This window comes from Montipora foliosa, chromosome 13, assembly GCF_036669935.1.
Source record: "Montipora foliosa isolate CH-2021 chromosome 13, ASM3666993v2, whole genome shotgun sequence".
Taxonomy (NCBI): Eukaryota; Metazoa; Cnidaria; class Anthozoa; order Scleractinia; family Acroporidae; genus Montipora; species Montipora foliosa.
This window is the reverse complement of record NC_090881.1, coordinates 17,595,610-17,614,428: the sequence shown is the minus strand read 5'-3', so window position 1 is coordinate 17,614,428 and position 18,819 is coordinate 17,595,610. Positions and strand designations below refer to the sequence as shown.

At 39.0% G+C, this 18,819-nt stretch overlaps 1 protein-coding gene across 1 annotated transcript in view; it reads right to left on the bottom strand.

Annotated features, from left to right (window-relative positions):
- Positions 1 to 3,649: 3,649 nt before the first annotated feature.
- Positions 3,650 to 18,819, bottom strand: part of LOC137982544 (dedicator of cytokinesis protein 7-like) — a 17,742-nt gene continuing 2,572 nt past the window's right edge. The window contains exons 1-5 of the mRNA XM_068829662.1: positions 18,254 to 18,819; positions 10,924 to 10,971; positions 8,723 to 8,839; positions 5,359 to 5,448; positions 3,650 to 3,736 (exon numbers count right to left, since the gene is read on the bottom strand). The exon at positions 18,254 to 18,819 is cut by the window's right edge and continues 2,572 nt beyond it. Of these exons, the coding sequence (XP_068685763.1) occupies positions 3,650 to 3,736; positions 5,359 to 5,448; positions 8,723 to 8,839; positions 10,924 to 10,971; positions 18,254 to 18,661 (750 nt within the window). The 5' untranslated portion in view covers positions 18,662 to 18,819. The remainder of the gene's footprint in view (positions 3,737 to 5,358; positions 5,449 to 8,722; positions 8,840 to 10,923; positions 10,972 to 18,253) is intronic.

Here is an 18,819-nt window from a genome sequence, read left to right as displayed (position 1 = left end):
AAATAAAAAAGTATGGTTGCCCGGGAAAAAAAAAAACAACAACGGATAACCCAGCAACAAAATAGAAAAAATGTATTACCTATACAAAGCATTTCCACCACCCCCACCACGGCCACTCATCCGTTTTCTATTGTAAATGTCCCATAGCAGTGTGAAGTTAGCAATTATAATTAATTAGCAATTATACACTGTAACTTGCCGCAGTAGAGCATTTTCCCCGCGTTTTGAATATCTGTGGCTTTTACAAAAAACTGCCTCACAGGAAGACTCTGTGTTTAAAATAATAAATTTTATTTATCCAAATTTCCACAAAAAAACCACAGGCGCACACTTACATGTAGAACTATACACTACTCAAGCTCCAACGCCATGTGATTGCATCTCAACACAGCATGCATTTAATCGTAGGGGGTTTCCCAATGGGCAACCAGGCATTCATCAGGGCAACCAAATTTAGGGGCTTAGTTGCCCAGCTTTTGACACAGGCACAACTTTAAGTTTTTTTAATTTCAAGCACTGCTACTAGACTTAACAACCCATGATTTACTAATTCTTTTGGTGCTCTTTTGAGGAGGAGTCAGGGTGCTTTAGTGGTCATCAACCGTGCCTCCCACCTCTGTGACCCGGGTTCAATTCTGGCTCAGGTCGTATGTGGGCTGAGTTTCAGTCGATCTCAATCTGACTCCGAGGGTTTTTCTCCGGGTACTCCGTTTTCCTCCCTCCCCGTCCTATTCCATCAGGCTGTGGTGCTGTGCTCCGAGGTCATACATGGGTCGTGTTCAGGAGGCAGGGCACCTAGCCGGCAGCACAGCTCCTTTGGTTCGACCTCATCGAGCTGCTCCCCCTTAGTAATTCAGTCCTCGCACTGCGAGAAAGGGCGATTAGCAAGTCAGACAACTTACATGCCACAGCCAGTTTATCAGCGCAGCCTATATATGTTAGCCATTTTGGCTCCGCTGAGTTTTCTAACATGCAAAAAGCCCCCATTACTACTTAAAAAGTGAATCAACTGGTTCTCAAAATTATTAACTTGAGGTACATGTAACTGGGCTCTCTTAGGGTACAGACTATTTTGCTGTTTGTATTCTACATTGTTCATTATAAATGAATAGATGTTACTTCAGAAATAAGCAATTACAATTATACCTTTGCTCCAGGAGTGCCATTAGTTTCAACATGAAACGGAGCCTTTGTGAGGTATCCCTGTTTCGTAACACCCTTCTCTCGAAGAGGGCTCATCATAACAGCCTGCAAAATAGCACTATTTCAACAATAATTATCTCCACCTGGGGCATATTAGATATTGAAGACACTGAAAGCTGCTCGGCTCTCCTCACCCAGCATCCATGCTTTACAATGTATTCGTCCTACATGTACTCTGAGAATAAGGGGTTACAAATGGTAAAATGCGAGATTCGCAGAGATACCGAGATCCTTGCATGCGACTCCCAGACCAAAACCAAAACATGCAAGACTTCACACCGAAATAAATGCAATACAGTATAAACCACACTTCGAGACTCTTCGCAAAGGCTGCCGAGATTTCCATATCGGATGAAACGTTTGGGTCAGTGCCAAGATTTTGGAGGTACCATTCGCCATCCCTAGAATATAATGCAACCAGTTCTTTTTATGATAAGATTTTCTGCTAAATAACAATTGAAATGGAGTTATTCTGGACCTTATATTCATAACGAGCAAAGCCTACATGTATAGCTAGCTATTAAGCTCTTCCTTTATGCTACCAATTTGCTAGGGGAAAGAATGTGCCTATTAATACAATGTAGTAATTACATCCTTTTCTTCTAATAAGATGCAAATACATGTAATGTAGGTTTCAGGTAAAAGGCCACCATTATCACAGTATAAAAGGACTCTTGCGATAACATTGGATCACCCCCGATGAAGATAGGAGTGTCAAAATATTGGGTCTTTGAATTGTAACTTTCTAAGCGACATTCAGATTAATTTTATTTAACCCACAAAAGCATCAAACATAATTATATACAAAATTGTCTGATTGTCAACCCGACAGAAATGTGTTACCACATGTCTTCATGGGAAACAGACACTGATTTTTCCGAGTCAAATGCCAAACTTCGCTATCAAATGGGGAAGACACTCCAGTTATCCTGGCCCAGTGTACCACACAATGTCATATAAATTATTTCCTTTAACCGGAATGATAACATCTCATCATTCTGATGAGACTGCTCAGTTTATAATACAATTTTAATTACTGTTAGTACCTACAATGGAACTATTATATTAATATATTGCATTGTAACTCTAGCCAACAAAATCATGAAAAAAAACAAAGCAAACCTCATTTCCATAGTCCACCTCATCTTCCACATCCATCTCAAACACTTGCTGTTCAAGTCCCTTCCCTGCAGGTGGTCTATATTACAACAACAAAATTCTGATAAATAAAAATTATTTTAAAGCTGTGTAGTCAGAAGTACAATCATGTAACTTACATGGAAAGCAAAGAAGGTGCCGAGGCATATTGGCTGCAGTTAAAGGCACTGGATTTGAGTAATAGGAATACCATCATTTTCATGTACATCATTAAGCCTGGACACATGACGGGAAAACGTGTTCTTTGACGTTTGAGTTTGACAGCCGTTAAGCAACAGTTGAAACTTTTTGCGCAATAGTTTGAAAGTATTTGAAGCATACTTAATATCAGATTAGGGTCAGTTTCTTAGAAAAATTCTTTGATGTCTAGTCTTGCTGCCCTTTTAGAAAAGTTTCATGAACATCTCTCAAACTTCGAATGATTGAGGACAAAACTTGTCATGTTTGCAGCCAAAACTTGTCACGTTTGCAGCCAGTTTGAGCATGTTTTCCTGTCCGTCACATGTCCATGCTTAGATAAAAACGAGGGTAATGCAGCTTCATCACCTTCCGTGTACTAAAGTCCACCAAATGAAGTTGTCTTTTAGTAAAAATATATTTAGCAAGGGGTCATTACAAGTCACTTCAGCTGGGTCGATAACGATGTGATGTTTCTTTGTACACATGATCCCACAAATGAAATGGAGGTTCTACTGATCTTGATAAAATTCAGGTACATGTAGGCCTGCACACAGACGTTAAAGTCCTACAAATAAGCTCCCGTGCAGGAATTAAACCATAATACACTGCTTAAACGACTTCTACAAATAAAACATTTTCAAATCTTAGACTTTACAGATATACTGTACATGTATGGATGGCATACATATTGACAACTAAAAATTAATTAATCACAGCCAAAAATGTCACAACCTTCTCAAAATACAACGATTTCTACCAACAAGTCCGACTCATTGGAATACAGACAGAATTGTACTTTATAGAAGTTATGCAGGCCAAGGGCGGATCTAGGATTTTGGCTAGGGGGGTGCACATGTCAGACGGAAATGCATAGGAAGCCTAATCTTTATTTGTTAGACAATGTATACAGTAATACATGCTTTTAAGAGGGTTAGGGCTGTAGTATGATAAATCTGTAAATGATGAGGCAAATAAAAATCTAACTTAATGCAGTTTTTGTGCTTTTCAACTAAAACGCTTTTTTTTGGTAACTGAGGGGGGTGCACGTGTACCCAGTGCACCTCCCCTAGATCCGCCATTGCAGGCTGTGACAGTTTAAATGTGCAACTCACCTTGGAAGCTTGAGGTAACTTCTCCCATAGCTGGCATACTTGTTCTCAATACAGTTCCAGTTAGCCGTGTAAAACCGAATACACTTCAAGCAAGGAAAAAAAATACAAGAAAAATGTACTGTAAAGAACATGAAGTGATTAGTGATCAATAGACCGAATGCATAAATAGCGGCCAAAAAAATATTCTTTTGTTTATGTGCTAATTAGACTCCCTAGCCTGGTTTGCATGGACAAAATACAAAAGAAATGTTGCTTGAGAGCAAGGCTATAGAGCGTTTTTCACTCACGTGACCAGCGGCCATACTGCAATACTGAAACAAAGGAAAATATTTGCATAAAAATAGAGTTTAATTCTCAGGGGATTAGGTTGGCACACCATCATGGCCGCCATTTCATTGTTTTGGAACACCAACATGGCTCTCATGACATAACACAAAAACGCTCTATTGACCAGAGACTAATTTACGGATAAACAAAAGAATAAATTTTTGGCTGCCGTTTATGCATTCGGTCTATTCCATGACTATTCCATTAAAACTATTTACCACAGTAAATCACATAATCTGATCCCCTGCACAATAAATTTTGTTTACTTGGCAGAAAGGATGGTTCTAATGGACTTTTGCATGTCAAAGGGGGTCTTCATGTGATGTCAACCACTCGCTTTGTGTTACTAAAAGCCACATGACAGATGCACAGTGTACGTGTACAACACTGTTGTGCGATATCGTGCAGGGTTGACACAGTTGTGAGAGCACCTCAGTACAGACCTGGACCCACCGATGCAACTCAGGTTCAATTCCAGGACTCAGTTTTCTACTCCCCTCAGAGCTTTTTCTCTCATACATGTGTACACATGTAACTTCAGTTTTCCACTTTCAGCAAAAACCAACAATAATTGATTTGATCTTCTTTGAGTCCAAGTTATTTGATTTGATTTGCAATCTCCCCAGTTACTAGTCTCTGGAGAGATTTTTGGGCCTGGCTAAATAACCTTAAGACTTAATTAAGTGATTATCATCATAGTTTTTGCTCAGTAGTCTGCTTACAGTATAAATAATGCCAGCTATCCATACATGACATATTTTTACATGTATGGATCCATGGATGACTCCAACAGAAGTCAAGGCATTTCCCAGAAGCATAGGCTTCTGTAGTATTAGCCAACTCCTATTGCAAGTTACTTTTCAATTCATCTCACTTAATGTTTACTCACGGAGCCCCAACGCACCAATGGAATGACCTGGTTGGTTACCAGTGGTGTACTAATTGGACAATGACCGGGTCCACCTTGCTCGGCAATGGGACAACTGCCATCATCATCATCATCATCATCATCATCATCATCACACATGGTTTCCCTGGAGAAAATCTCAGACTTCCCACACCTTTTCAAGAATATGCACCACTTTTGTGTTGTTCTTTTCCTCCCTGGAATCTTCAACCGCTCCAAGTTGCTTGTCAGGTTCTCTGACACTGAACCCAACGCGCCCAACTACGACTGGTACAACTGCCATCTTTGATTTCCACAATCTGCCAATCTCTCTTGCCAGATCTTGGCACTTCTCACACTTTCCTGTTTTTCTCTGTATAACACTGCCACCCGCACCCGCCGACATATTCCTTACATTTATCATTTTATCATTCATATTATTATCATGATTATTATTAGACAATGGAATAATTATGTTGTCCATGACCATACCTCACGAGTAAATAAGTTGGAAACCTTAGAAAGGGCATCTGCTGGAACTGTGGACTGCAGAGTTCTCAACTCTCGAGGTAGAGTGAATGCCTAACAAGCACACAATAATATTGATGAAAACAAAAGTTAACAACCATTGATCAACATAACATCAACAAGTATCTTTACAGATGTACTATAAGTGAGATGTTGAAGACAAGTCAGAATCACATGCGATACTTTTTTTTCTGTTGGCTACCCTGCTTCAATAAGTTTAATCTTATAAACCATGAAGTTGGAACAAGACTTCAAAAGGCAAGCATTCTCTATTTTCAAATGTTACATAATACACTTTGACACTGAATTTGCCTTCTCCCACGCCCTCCCTCCAAACTTTGCATAAACTATTGTTTTCAAATGCTCTCAGGGAAACTGCATAATTTCCCAAGAGCATAATTATAGCTTATGCGAAATTTGGGAGGCAAACGAAGTGTATAATGGGGCATTCAAAAAGAGAATTTCCACAGAGCAACACTCACTTGTGTACACATCTGAGCACCTGTACATAGTTCACCTGAGGTAATTCCCTTGAAATTGTTGTACATTTACTTTCAAACTTTTTTGGAAACTTGGCATAATTAACATTCGTGATATGAACATTAAAAAAATGCAATAAAAAAATGTGGTCACCGTGCTTGTTTACGTGTCAGCAGGTTCTTAAAATGGGGTGTTTTTACTGGTTGTGCATTAAAATTTCAACCTTCATACAGAATTAAGTCTTGGTTACTTGAAAGATACAAAATTTTATTTTGAAAATAAAGCTTCTTTTATTCACATAAGCAGTATTGCTTCCTTTACGCCATTTTTGATTGCCTGGTTGCGGGAATAGTGCACTCTTTGGGACAGTTCCGTGGTTAGCTTGAAGTCCTTGCTTTGGCCAAAATACACCCAGTACGGAACTGTTTTTTGTACGCGCACGTACTCATGAGCATGCGATGATGACGTGAAACTCATGTGCAGTAGGGATGTGCAATGCAATACTAAGGAATTACCTTAAGAGAAATAAACCAATTAAGACAGTTTCCCTTAAGCAAGAAAAATATGTAAATTACCTAACACTGAAAGGACTTTAAAGGCAAAATCCATCAGCAAAATTAATGTAGGCCTAAATAATTCAACAGGACTTAAGGTAGTCTAACAGAAGGTCAAAAAGTATTAATTTTGTTCACGACAAATCAGTGCTGTGTTTGATATGGTTAGACTTAAGAAAGAAAATTATTATGGTTATCTGTCTAGTAAAAAATTCTGTAAGGTAAAAAAAAAAATCAGTAACAATACTGGAAATGAATTTGCGGCAATCTATTTGTTGCAAAATTTGTGTTTTTGTTCCATGAAAAAGGATTCATTGGTTTGAAAAGGAAATTGCTACTTATATCAAGACAACAATGATTTGAGGTAAGACTGTGTTTCCAGGGGAGAAACCATTTCAAACTATTATTAAAATAATTACTAATAAGAAAACTATCAATTCCACTTGACTTTTAAAGGATTAAATTATTTCACATTAAGTTTAGAATTCTAATGAACTTGTATGATCTTTGAGTACAAACAGCTGTACTTCACATACATGTATTGAAAATTAAACCCTAAGCTTTCTTCCTTTAAAATTCTCAGCTATTAAACCAATATAAAAAGTAAATTGTTGTAAAAGTACTGCATATGTATGTTCACTGGTCCATTTATTTTAGGTGAAGATGTCAACACAATAAACAATAGTTTCAAAAATTCATTTTTTTCTGCTTGGCTGCCCACACTCAATAGATTACTGTCACCATTTCACATCTTACAAGTACATAAGTGAAATGACAAAAAATATATACTATATATTAAGACATCATAATATTTTGAGTAAAAAAAACACGATCTTTTCTTTTAAAAAGGGTTTCAGAAAATACACGATCGCGACAGGAAAAATAAAAATAGAAAGTCAAAAAGCGACCTTATCCACCAGACTGCAAAGGTCTACCAAGCTCATTAATTTCTGTGTGCAAAACAAAATACGGAATCAAGATTGTTTACCAGCTTTCAAAATTCATTTCGCCTTTTTATCAATTTGACGGCAAAGTACCGAATAATTAAACACCAAATACTTGAAAAATATGAAAGGAGAACAATTTCCTCCAAGTGAAGTCATGAAATCAAAAAAGTCCCAGACAAGGAAGACAAAATAATCATCAAATATGCCACACAATTTTACATAAAAATGTGAATGTGTATTTTTTTTTGTTTGTTTGAAGAAAAAAGTCAGGAACATTCAAACTTGACACAGTACCACTTTTATTTTGAGCACAACAGAATGCGAAAATGAATTGTTAAGAGATAAAATGTAACGAGTGTACGGTGTTTTCTTTGTTTATAAGCCTAAAGATTGTGAAGACGTCGTCGAGCGTTAAGATAATTGCTGCAAATCTCAATTTTCCGATGAAGCTATTAGCGAAAAAACAGTCTTCTTGAAAGGTAGGCAAGACTTACTCTGACTTGAAAATCTGATGATTCATCTGGGTCGAGAAACTCGATCGACATGGGATCGAAAGAAATTACAAAGAATAGTGATATCCCAGGAAGGCGACTAGAACGTGCTCAAGATCAGCGTCAACCCTCACCGACGTACAGTAAACCAATCATGAAATTTTAATGTTCTATATTTACCTGATCTCAAAACAAACCACTTATAAGGGGGGAAAAATTCTAGCCGTACGAATAATTAATTGTTAATATAAGGTCAGTGATGTACGTTTTAAGATAATCCGAAAATTCAAGTGAGTTGAAGCTCTAAATTTGCGGTAAATACGAAAACGTCCACTCGTTAAAAAATTTTTTTGGGAAAATGAATCAGATAACTGAACGTATAGACATCTCTGCAAAAAAACATAACACAAAGAAAATTGATATGTTCAAACATTCATAAATAAGAATTAGCGCGGTTTTATATTTTGTAAATGGAGAAATTAGCTCGAGTTCACTTCTTCCGACTCAAACATAAGAGGGACAGATGTAATTACTGTTAATATTTGTCTTCCTGTCTTGATATGAGAACTTACTCTAAAAATTAGGAATGTTCACCATTTTAAAAAAAAACAGGGCGCAAACTTTTTAAAAGCTTCCCAAATTGTTTTGGTGTTTTTTAATTAGTTATATTCACCTGGCTTTTGGCTCTACACTGGAATAAAGCGCCTTTTGTTTTGAATTTCGAAATATAAAATATACATTGGCTCAGCTTACTGATTGACAAAACTACAAACATCGATCGTGCACATTCGTAAAGCGCATAGATTCTCAGATTCTCTTCAACGGCGTGACATGCGAAATAGTTAAGGTAACTTACGATGACATCGTCCTCGGGAAAGACAAGAAGTACTTGGAAAGGATCTCGCAAGATTTGCGTTCTCTTGTGCACTATTTCATCTTCATAACTGATGGGCAGAATTCCAGTGACGACCTCCTATAAAGAACAAAAACAAACTTTGAGGTGTTAAACGGGAGATTCTAGCACAATAGGCAGCGGAAGGATGGCAGTGATTAAAAGATAAAACTATTTAGGCGTAAAACCGCTCGATACAGAGACAAATTCAAGCCGTTTTTCAAGTCGTACTGAAACCACTGGAAGGTGGAGTCGCGAACTGCAAAGTGTGTAAGATCATAGTAAACTGTACTTCAAAATAAAGCTCAGAATTTGCATATCGCCAACAAAACTAAACGACATAAAAAATAATCCTTTGTGCCTTAATTACTAAAGACTAGAGCAAGGTTTCGTTCCTTAGGAAGGCTAAGGAATCGGTGGATGGGAGCTTAGTTTAAAACAAGCAACAATAATTTCCAAGTAAGTCTTGTATGAACAGTAAAATGCCGGTTTTCGGTTTTGCCCATAAAATCACCCATGACAAAAACTCTATGGACAACAACAATAAGCATACTGTTCACAACAGAGATACTAATCGGATACATAAACCCCTTAACAGCGTGATCGGCACAGCAAGGTCTTGGAAAGAGCTTACAGCAATTATAAAATCATTTACGCGAAATATCTGTTTAAAATGTCCCACCTTTAAAGGTCTTATATAAAAGGTGCTTTCACTTGAGGTTAGCGATTTGATGTCAACAGCCGAGACCGTTGATTCACGATCTCTCTTGTGTGATTTACTTGTTTTCCGCTCCGACATAGCTGTTATTTTCGAGGCAGAAATATTCCAAGTTACTTCAACTTTCGGCGGCCATGATTGATTGATTGATCAATACAAATACCTCGTTTGCGTGCGCAGTCAACAAACCAATTACCCTCCCCTCCGATATCCTTTGGTGACTCATTGCTTGTTCACTAAATGCGATCTACACGAAGCTTCCATCCGGCTAAAGAGGTTTTTATCTCAATTTTGTCATCTAACAGGTCTCTGCTTCAATACCTGCAGCCGTAACGAGCACTGTTCATTGGTATGAAACAGTTTTGTTTATCGAACGAAATTCCTAACAATGACGTCGAAAATCACGCCTTCAAAACCGCAAAATTCTTTGACTTTTTTGCAGTCAGTTAAATATGGACTGATAAACCTCAAAGAACCAGTCCGCGGACATGTGGAATCGGTGGTCAAAAAATGCGCTAACAACCGCAAGCCATCCACATTTTGGTGAACTGCCCATAAACACATTTGCCGTTTTAATTAACCCTAATTTCCGTATGGTTTTTAATCGCTTACAAATCCAGCCGACGACATTTGAGGTGAAAGGTCAACCGCAAAAGAAACGGATAATAACTCCTTCAAAATATTTAAAATGTATACCTTTTCGATTTAATTTATGCACTCATAATATTTTCCTGTGAAAGTATGTTCTTGTAAGTGCTTTTTTGTTACTGCTGTTGTTGTTTACCTGCGATCTTGGTGGTTCTTTCGGTCCTTATCTACGCTTAATATTCGGCCGGAAATTGAAAGATTAACTCGATGCGGAACGCATGTCCTCGTCTCAGACCACCGGCGACGGAAGGGTGCCATAGCAGCAACAGTAAAAACGAAACTCGAATTGTTATAACGTAACATTTTCTTGCAGCCTTTTAAACGGAGGAGGACAGTTCGAGGTTAAATAAGTCAGCCAGTGTTTGGTAACCGACGTTTTGCAGTGTTTAATATTGTTTGTTGCTGAGTGATAATACAGCAGTATCAAATTGTGTTTAAAGTACTTTCCCTGAGCAGTTAGCGGAGTAGTGGTCTATGTAAAGGTGACGGAAAAATAATCAACATTCCCAGGGACACAAAAATGCAACCTCGTACCCAAGGTCTGAGGACCCCAAATCCTACACGTCGACTTCAGCGCCCCCAATCTTGAATCCGTTCCTACGCGGTTGATCAGTAAGAAAATTAAAAAACACTCAATTTTTAATTAAAATTACTGCCCTCTTACGCAACGTCCGAATATGGGCTTATAATTTTAAAAGGTATTTTTTAGGTTGAGGTATTAGAAAGAATCGATGACAGTCAGTCTGCCTGATTCAACACCAATTTACTAAAACGACAGGAATGCAAGTTTCTTTCTAACCTTAAGCGCTGGTTCCAAGCCATTTTGAACATTTTCCACGAGAAGGACCTGCCGAAAGAAAGCAAACATAAAAGTTAATTCTGAGTTAAAACCTTTAGCTTTCAGAGTAAGTAAAAAATGCAGGTATTCTAAGAACTTTTCCACAGTCTACAATAGAAAGCTAGACAAACGTAAGCCTACCCTACCCCCAAGGTATCAAAAGTAGTCCGACCCCCGCCCCTTTCCCCCAGGGGTTTCGGGGAATAATTTGAACTGGGGAACAGGGCCCGGTTGTTCAAAAGCCGATTAACTTAATACTTTTGTTTCATGTTTCCAACGTTTTGGTGAAAGTTTCTTTTGCTTATATTTGTTTTTCAAGATTGACTTCTTCTAATGTAAAGTTCTGCCGAATATCAGCATTGAAGAGCATTTGGGAGTAGAAAAGTAAACTCCTTGGTTACTTTTTAATCTGGGATAAGCGTTAATCGGCTTTTGAACGACCGGGCCTAGGGGAACAAAGACAAAATATTTTAGGGAACATAGGAACATAAACCCTTTTTGCGATCAAATGGCTGAGAACTAGTTTGAAAGTAATTTCAGGAACAAGGAAACACAAGAAAAGTTTTAAAGGGAACAAGGGAAAAAGGGAAAAAGGACTGCCATTAGCATGGGAGGGCCTCCAGATTTTGGGGTGCACGGATGGCGCAGTGGTGAGAGCACTCGCCTTCCACCAAGGTGGTCCGGGTTCGATTCCCAGACTCGGCGTCATATGTGGCTTGTTTGGTTGGTTCTCTACTCTGCACTGAGAGGTTTTCTCCGAGTACTCTGGTTTTACCCTCTCCTCAATGTTTGGGATTACTGTGGACAGTGTTCTCAATTAGTAACCCGCCGACTAATTCAAAGGTATTTTTGCGCGGTTTACTGAATATGCGATGCGGGAAAAGCAGATCTTAACAAGTGTTATTGAAATCCAAAAAGAAAATTGGGCGTAACCACGCATTTTTCGAAGATAATCAATCGACAATATTTGTAAAATGCTTTGAAATACAAAGCAATGTTTGGCGTTCTTTGCCAAATTGAAGCTTAATTATCTCTGAAAAATGCACGGTTACCCCCCAATTTTCTTTTTGGATACCAAGAGCAGTTGCTAAGTTCTCATTTCTCCGCATAGTTCTGAACCGCGCAAAAATATCGCTGTGTTAATAAGCATCATAGATAGAAAATCCAAGTATCTCGAGATGCGCAGAACGTGTGCGCAATAACAATAGTAGGCACCGTCCTTAAAGTTGGAAATTAAAATTGACTTTAAACTACAACTTAGCGAAGTCCAGACTGGTGAATTTTTCCGGCTTCTCTGCGCAATTGCTAAAATTGCGTTCATAACTGCGAGGATCATAGCTTTACTTGATTTCATATCCGCAGTTCAGTATGTGATTCATTTCATTTATGATTTCGTGCAAAGTGACCAGCTCCCAACGTCAATGGCTTCATGGCTACCGGTATCGTGAGGTCACGGGTTCAAGCCCCTTTGAAGTTCTGAATTTTTCAGCTTCTCTACGCAATTGCTAAAATTGCGTCCATAACTGCGAGGATCATATCTTCAATTGATTTCATATCCGCAGTCAGTATATGATTCATTTCATATATCATTTCGTTCACAGACTGGTGAATTGTTGACGTAGTTACTTTTAATTTATGTCATAATAAATTAATAAGCCACCTCGAAAATTTTGTATGCGTTGGAAAATCGATTAAGAAATGAGGGCACAGAGACTAATCAGTAAAAGCTTTCTTTCGAGAATTTTGACTGTCACTAGAATCCTATCTTGTGTAACTGAATATTGCAGGTCAGAGATTAACACTAAATCTGATGAGATTTGATGGAGGTATTATATGTCTAACAGAGAAAACAAAAAAACATTTTAATTGATTCAATACATACAGGAAATTGCAATTTTATCAGTTACTTCAGAATACACGTGAAGTCACATCTACGATAAGTCTGAAGAGAAAATTACTTTGACTGCCTACGCGGTATGTGAACCAGTCGATCTGTTTTTGATTAGTAGGTGAGTACCCAGAGAAAATCCTTTCGAAGCAGAGAGCGGTTATGGCGCCGAGTACAGAAAAAAAAAACGAGAAACATATGCGGAAGGGAAGCACTTAGCCTTACGAATGATTATCGGAGCATTTTTGCGCCTGCAATATTCTTAATTTGCCACTAAGGCAGAGTTGCGCACAAGCTAATGCCGCTAAACCTAGCTACTTACTGCCATCTTCCCCAAATCATCTCCAACACGGTGAACAGATCGAGTGTTGGAACACCTCTATAAAGAGCCCAGCCCCCCCCCCCCCCCACGGTCTCAAGTGGCAGCAAAAAGATGAACCAACGTTAGTGTTTCTAAGAGTTTGTGACACACGGTTCAACATCGTGCAACATTTGTCGCTCAAGAAATAATGCTAGATGTTGCAGCCTTTTGAATGATACTGTTGCTACTTGTTGAATGGCTATAACATATTCAACTTTTGTTGAACGAGAACTACGAATTCTTTCCATATTTTTGGCGCGGGCAAAAAAAAGGCTTCCGAAAGGTTGTCGTGAATTTGCGCCGCAAGCCTTGTTCCAGTGATCCTGAAAGGCCTCTAAAGAAAGGAAAACAAACGCACTATTTGGACTCGAGCATGGCTCGAGAATGGGGTGTATTATACCCTGCTGGCGGAAACTCGAAACATTTGGATGTTTCAAGTTATAGAAATTTCATTCGCATGTACTTCTACTCCTTCGATTTGCTGCTGTAGAGACAGGGAAACGTCTCATAACACTCAGTCAAAAAAAACATGATTCTTCACCATCACATGCTGCAGCCGCCATATTAAACCTTCCAAATCACGTAAACGAGAGACTGGAAAGATTACCTAGCGCACATTCAACAAGCGCCGCAGCAAATTGTTGAACAGAATAGAACTCATCCGCCTATCTCAACACTGCATGACACACTGTTCAACATCTGTTGATCAACGTTTGTTGAACCGTGTGTCACCGGCTTAAAACAATTCTCGTAAAGCTTCGCGTTTTAATAACCAAAATGGCAAAAAAGATTACCCGGTAAATCTTGCTCAAATATTCAGAAGGAGCTGATTACATAACGTACTTTCAACCTTTAGCGCTGATTTCTCGGAGGATTAATTAGAAAACGTCAAGCTCATGTTGAAGCCGCTATGTCAAGCAAAATGATGTAATTTCATGACATCCAAAATGCCCAAAAAGTAGAAAGGAAACATTGCAACATCGACTTAAAACCTGGGAACAGCATAAACGAAATACACCAGCAAAACAAAAGGAGGGGGGCATTGGGTTTTTCGGTTTTTGCACCAAAAACTTCGGTTTTTCGGTTTTTGTGTCTAACGGTTTCGGGGTTTCCCTTTTTTTAGCATTTGGTTTACGGTTTTCGGCCAAAATACAAGCGGATTTTCAGATCTGGTATCCAATACTGCGTTGCAATTCTAGTAGCAGCAACTTTGTGCGATAGTCGTCCATTGAGATATCTTCCCGTCTCGGCTCATTTCTGTCATTCACCTGGCCATGAACTATCGATCTGCTGTAATGGCTGCCTTAAGACAACTTAAGGCTTCTTCTTATGAACATTTTTTCCCAAAAAATTCTCGTGAAATTATAGTATGTCGCGTTATTGAGAAACACTATTTCCTTATTGGACAGTAAGAAGTCGTCCTTGTTTGTATCGTCACATCAAAGAATGTTGCATTTGTAAAAACGATTGTCCAAAGATGCAAATGCTTGTCTTTTCATACGCTGTTGAATGTTACTGCTTATGCTAAAATCGTTCATGAATGTATTTTCACGAAAATAAATTATGTTTGGTGTAAATGAGAATAGTTTTGCACTATTGGTCTAACTACTAGCACAAATGGTTTTCGTGTCACTTAGGGGTGTAAATTTCGGATTTTGGTCTCACTTAGCCTATTCTGGAATATATGTAGCCCATACGTAGCCGTGAAGGTCTCGTTTAGGGTTTCACGCGAAGAAATATATATAATGCATTTTATACGTTTTCTTTTAGGGGTCACTGAATGGTGAATTTGAAATATATTTGCTTTCCACTGCATAACGACTACGTGCATGAAATCACCAAATTTGAGGATTGACGACTATGTAAGCATGCAAAAGAGGATCTCTCAATCTCTATTTTCAATTTGAAACTGCGCGTACCAATTTATTGTTAGAATACTTCGCATACATTGTAGGACCGCGTGAACGAAATGGAATCATCGCGAAAGACATAGGATGAAGCAAAGTTATATATAATTTGAGATGACGTTTTTGTCGATGTCGCCGTGGTAGATCTTAAAAGAGAGCTTGAATTAATTAAGTTCTAGGACGAGAACGACTACGAGTACAAGATTTTGTCATAGAACAACAGCGAACGCGAGCAAACCATCGAAAACCAGCCTGATTTTGGTGGGAAAAACGTGATATCATCGTCATTTTATTACGAGGTTTTGCAAAAATCTCGTCGTGTCAAAACAAGTCAACAACATGGTAGCAGTTTTGGCATTTTTCGATCAGCAAAAAGGCTCAGTTACCAGCCATGAGAATAACTGAGCAACCTACACTGCTAACAAAGAGTAAGATTAATTGTACGGGTTTTAAAATGTTTAAGTATTTTCGCTAAAAACGGGAAGTCAAATGTCGTACTCGTTCACGTCCTCGTTCTAGAATCTAAAGGTCCGTAAAGTTACAAATACGAGCTTACGCACATACGACGACGAGGGATACAAGAATACCACAAAACAATGGATTTAATGAGCAAAAACAATAGTTCTACAAGCCCTGCACGCGCGTTTTGCATTTTGGTACATTTCTTTGCCGTCCTCATCCTAGCAACGACTTGAATTGACCAAATATAGGCTTGTGTAGAGGACGATAGAACCTTACGAAACATTTTTTTTTTTTTTTCACAAACAACCACACCGTTCATGCCAATTTTATCGCTGTATAGTTGACACACTTTCCATTTCGAACGACTTGGGGCTATAAAGAAATTATTACAATAACGTGGAATAATAGGGACTTTAAGCAAGCACGACAACGACAGCTACGAGAGCATTGTCTAAAAATATTATTTCCTGTTTCCGTAACAATTTTGCGATTACTCCAAGTCCAAGTCACTCGGCATGGAAAATGTGAGTCCACATTCCAAGAATAAAATTAGTGAGAACGGTGTGGATATTTAGAGAAAAATTGAAAAGTCATTATCAGCAAGTTAAAGATCTACGATGCGACGGCAACGAAAACGTTACAAATTTTGTACATTTTGTACATTTTGCAAGCTCTGCACATGCATTTTTCATTTTTGTCCATTTCTTTCACGTTTTCGGCAAATCTGCGACGTGACATGACCAATTCTCAAGTTTTACGGAGAACGTGAACAAAGGGCAGCGAATTTTAGTTTTCTGCCGTGGCTTCAACACCGTACCTCCTCATTCAGTTCCTGGAAAGTTGCGCTAGCTTTTAGAAGTTAGACAAACCGACATGACGACGAAAAAGATTAATAAACCTGAACTTGCAATTTTAAATGACGTTTTCGTTACCGTCGCGTCGCAGATCTTAAACTAGGGACTTTACGATCTACGATGGCGACGTCAACGAAAACGTCACCTCAAAATAATAACTTTGCACTATCGTACGTTTCTCGCGGTTAGGCCATCTCGTTCGCGTCGTACAATGAGGGTGAAGTATCCTAAAAATAATTGGTACTAGCGGTTGAAGAGTGAAAATAGAGAATTATAGATTCACATTTGTGCGCAGGCGTTATCAAAAATTCTCAAATTTGGATTCAAAGTTGGTGATTTCACGTCGTTGTTGAGCAGGGTACCCCACGACTTTGTGCTAAAATGCATGCCGCACGTGCAGCATGATTATTTTTCCTCGTTTAACCAATGATATTGTTGTTTCGTGGCGTTCTCGTTGACGACCGCGTTGTAGATCGTAAATTCCCTATTCCCTAATCTCAAAGTTGATCATTTTACGTCGTTGTCAACACGAGAACGGCTAAGAAATGTATAAAATGTAAAACGCACGTGCCGGGCGTGCCGAGCTATTGTTTTTGCTAATTAAGCCTATTGTTTTGTGGCATTCTCGTAGCCTTCGTCGTCGTCCTCCTCGCTTAATTAAGGTCCCTAATATGTTTAGACGACGTCCTCGTTGGCGCATCGTCGACGCAAATTTCCCTTTCGTAAACGGTCGTTGCCATTTCTCAGAACGGTCGTTGCCATTTGAAACGGTCGACCACACACTTCACTTCAAAGAAAATTAAAAGAAACAAAGTAAGAAAAAATATTGACAAAAATTAAGACAACAAAGGAAAAAAGAAAACATTTATAAAAGAAAAACTGGAGGAAAAAAGAGCCGGAAAATTCAAGACTCGAACTCGGGTTCTTAGCCCTCACCCTAAACAGAACTCTAACCCGAACCCTAACTCATATGACCAGCGAGACACAACTCCCAGTAATCACAACCTTTTGAGTTCTCAGACCTAATGAGTGTAATTCAGAGCTAAAAAATGGCATCGACCGTTTCAAATGGCAACGACCGTTCTGAGAACTGGCAACGACCGTTTACGAAAGGGAAATTAGCATCGTCGACCTTGCATAAGCTCCCTACTCTCTAGTTTTACTCATGGCAGTGAGTATAGAGGGGCTATTGTCACTTGAATCCAGTTTATAAATGGCGTGGCTCCCAGAAGTCTCTTATATCTCAGTGTAGAGCATCCGAACTTGCACTGAATCGGAAGGACGTCGTAGCTATGACTCTTGCGAAGGACCACTCGGATTTTTTGCGAGTATCTCATCTCTAGTCACCAATGAAATAAATACCATCTTTTCAAAAGAAGCACTGTTACTACGCTAATAAACCACGCTTATCACTAATGACCACTAATGGCACACACAATTATATATCTGCTAGAACTACATGATGCATAAAGTTTTCAAACAACGCCATCAGTGAACAATGCGCAATAAACCGTGTCACCATTAAAAAACCCGAAACAAAGACTAACAAGGTGCAAATGAACCAAGCCAGCTACCTTTATAAGAGCTTTTGCTGTGGCTGCATAGTAGGGGTTCTACTGCATGTCAGCCAAAGAAAAGATTTATTATAAATAAAGTCACGCAACTCTATGAATTTCTCTATCACTTAGCTGTTAATGATTAGAAACAAATCATCGAGTGGAATGGTTGCAAGAATCGATAACACTCTTAGAATTCACACGTTCGCTTTCTTATAGCCAAGTAAGAAAATAGGAAGTAACTGAATTAATTTTGAACTGACCGACTCACGATTCTCGCTGTCTCCTTTTCCCTTTGATCTTGTTCTGCGTGGACGTAACTTAGGGCTGCTTGACGTTATTTTTGCTACAAAGTCATTCTTTGCGAACTTGGCGAGAAGATCGAAGGCCTTCTCGCCGGAAAATGGCGATCGCGGACGTGATGTTTTCCGCTTTGGTTTTAAGGTGGACGTTTCGACCGGCGCTTCTATGCTTCCTGCAGCCTTTAGAGATGGCGACGGCGACAACCGGCAAGTGTCATCCTTCGTTTGCGTGTATGTGCGGTTTTTTTCTGAAATGGCTTGGAAGATTGAAGTATCAGAGTATGAACGCGCCTTGCTGATCGAAGCAGGAGGACAAGGGACCGCAAGCAAGGATGAAACCTTAGGGCTCACACTCACAAATTCCTCCATGTTGGATCCGAGAGGTTAGGATTTGACGGACATTACGAATGCGCAAACGTCAGTGTTTATTTTCCAGCTCCCATCACAAATATAATGCGTCCAACGTAAGCCTTGATAGTGGTCGTCAGGCACTACAGAGTCTGTCAATACATATCAATGCTTCTTGT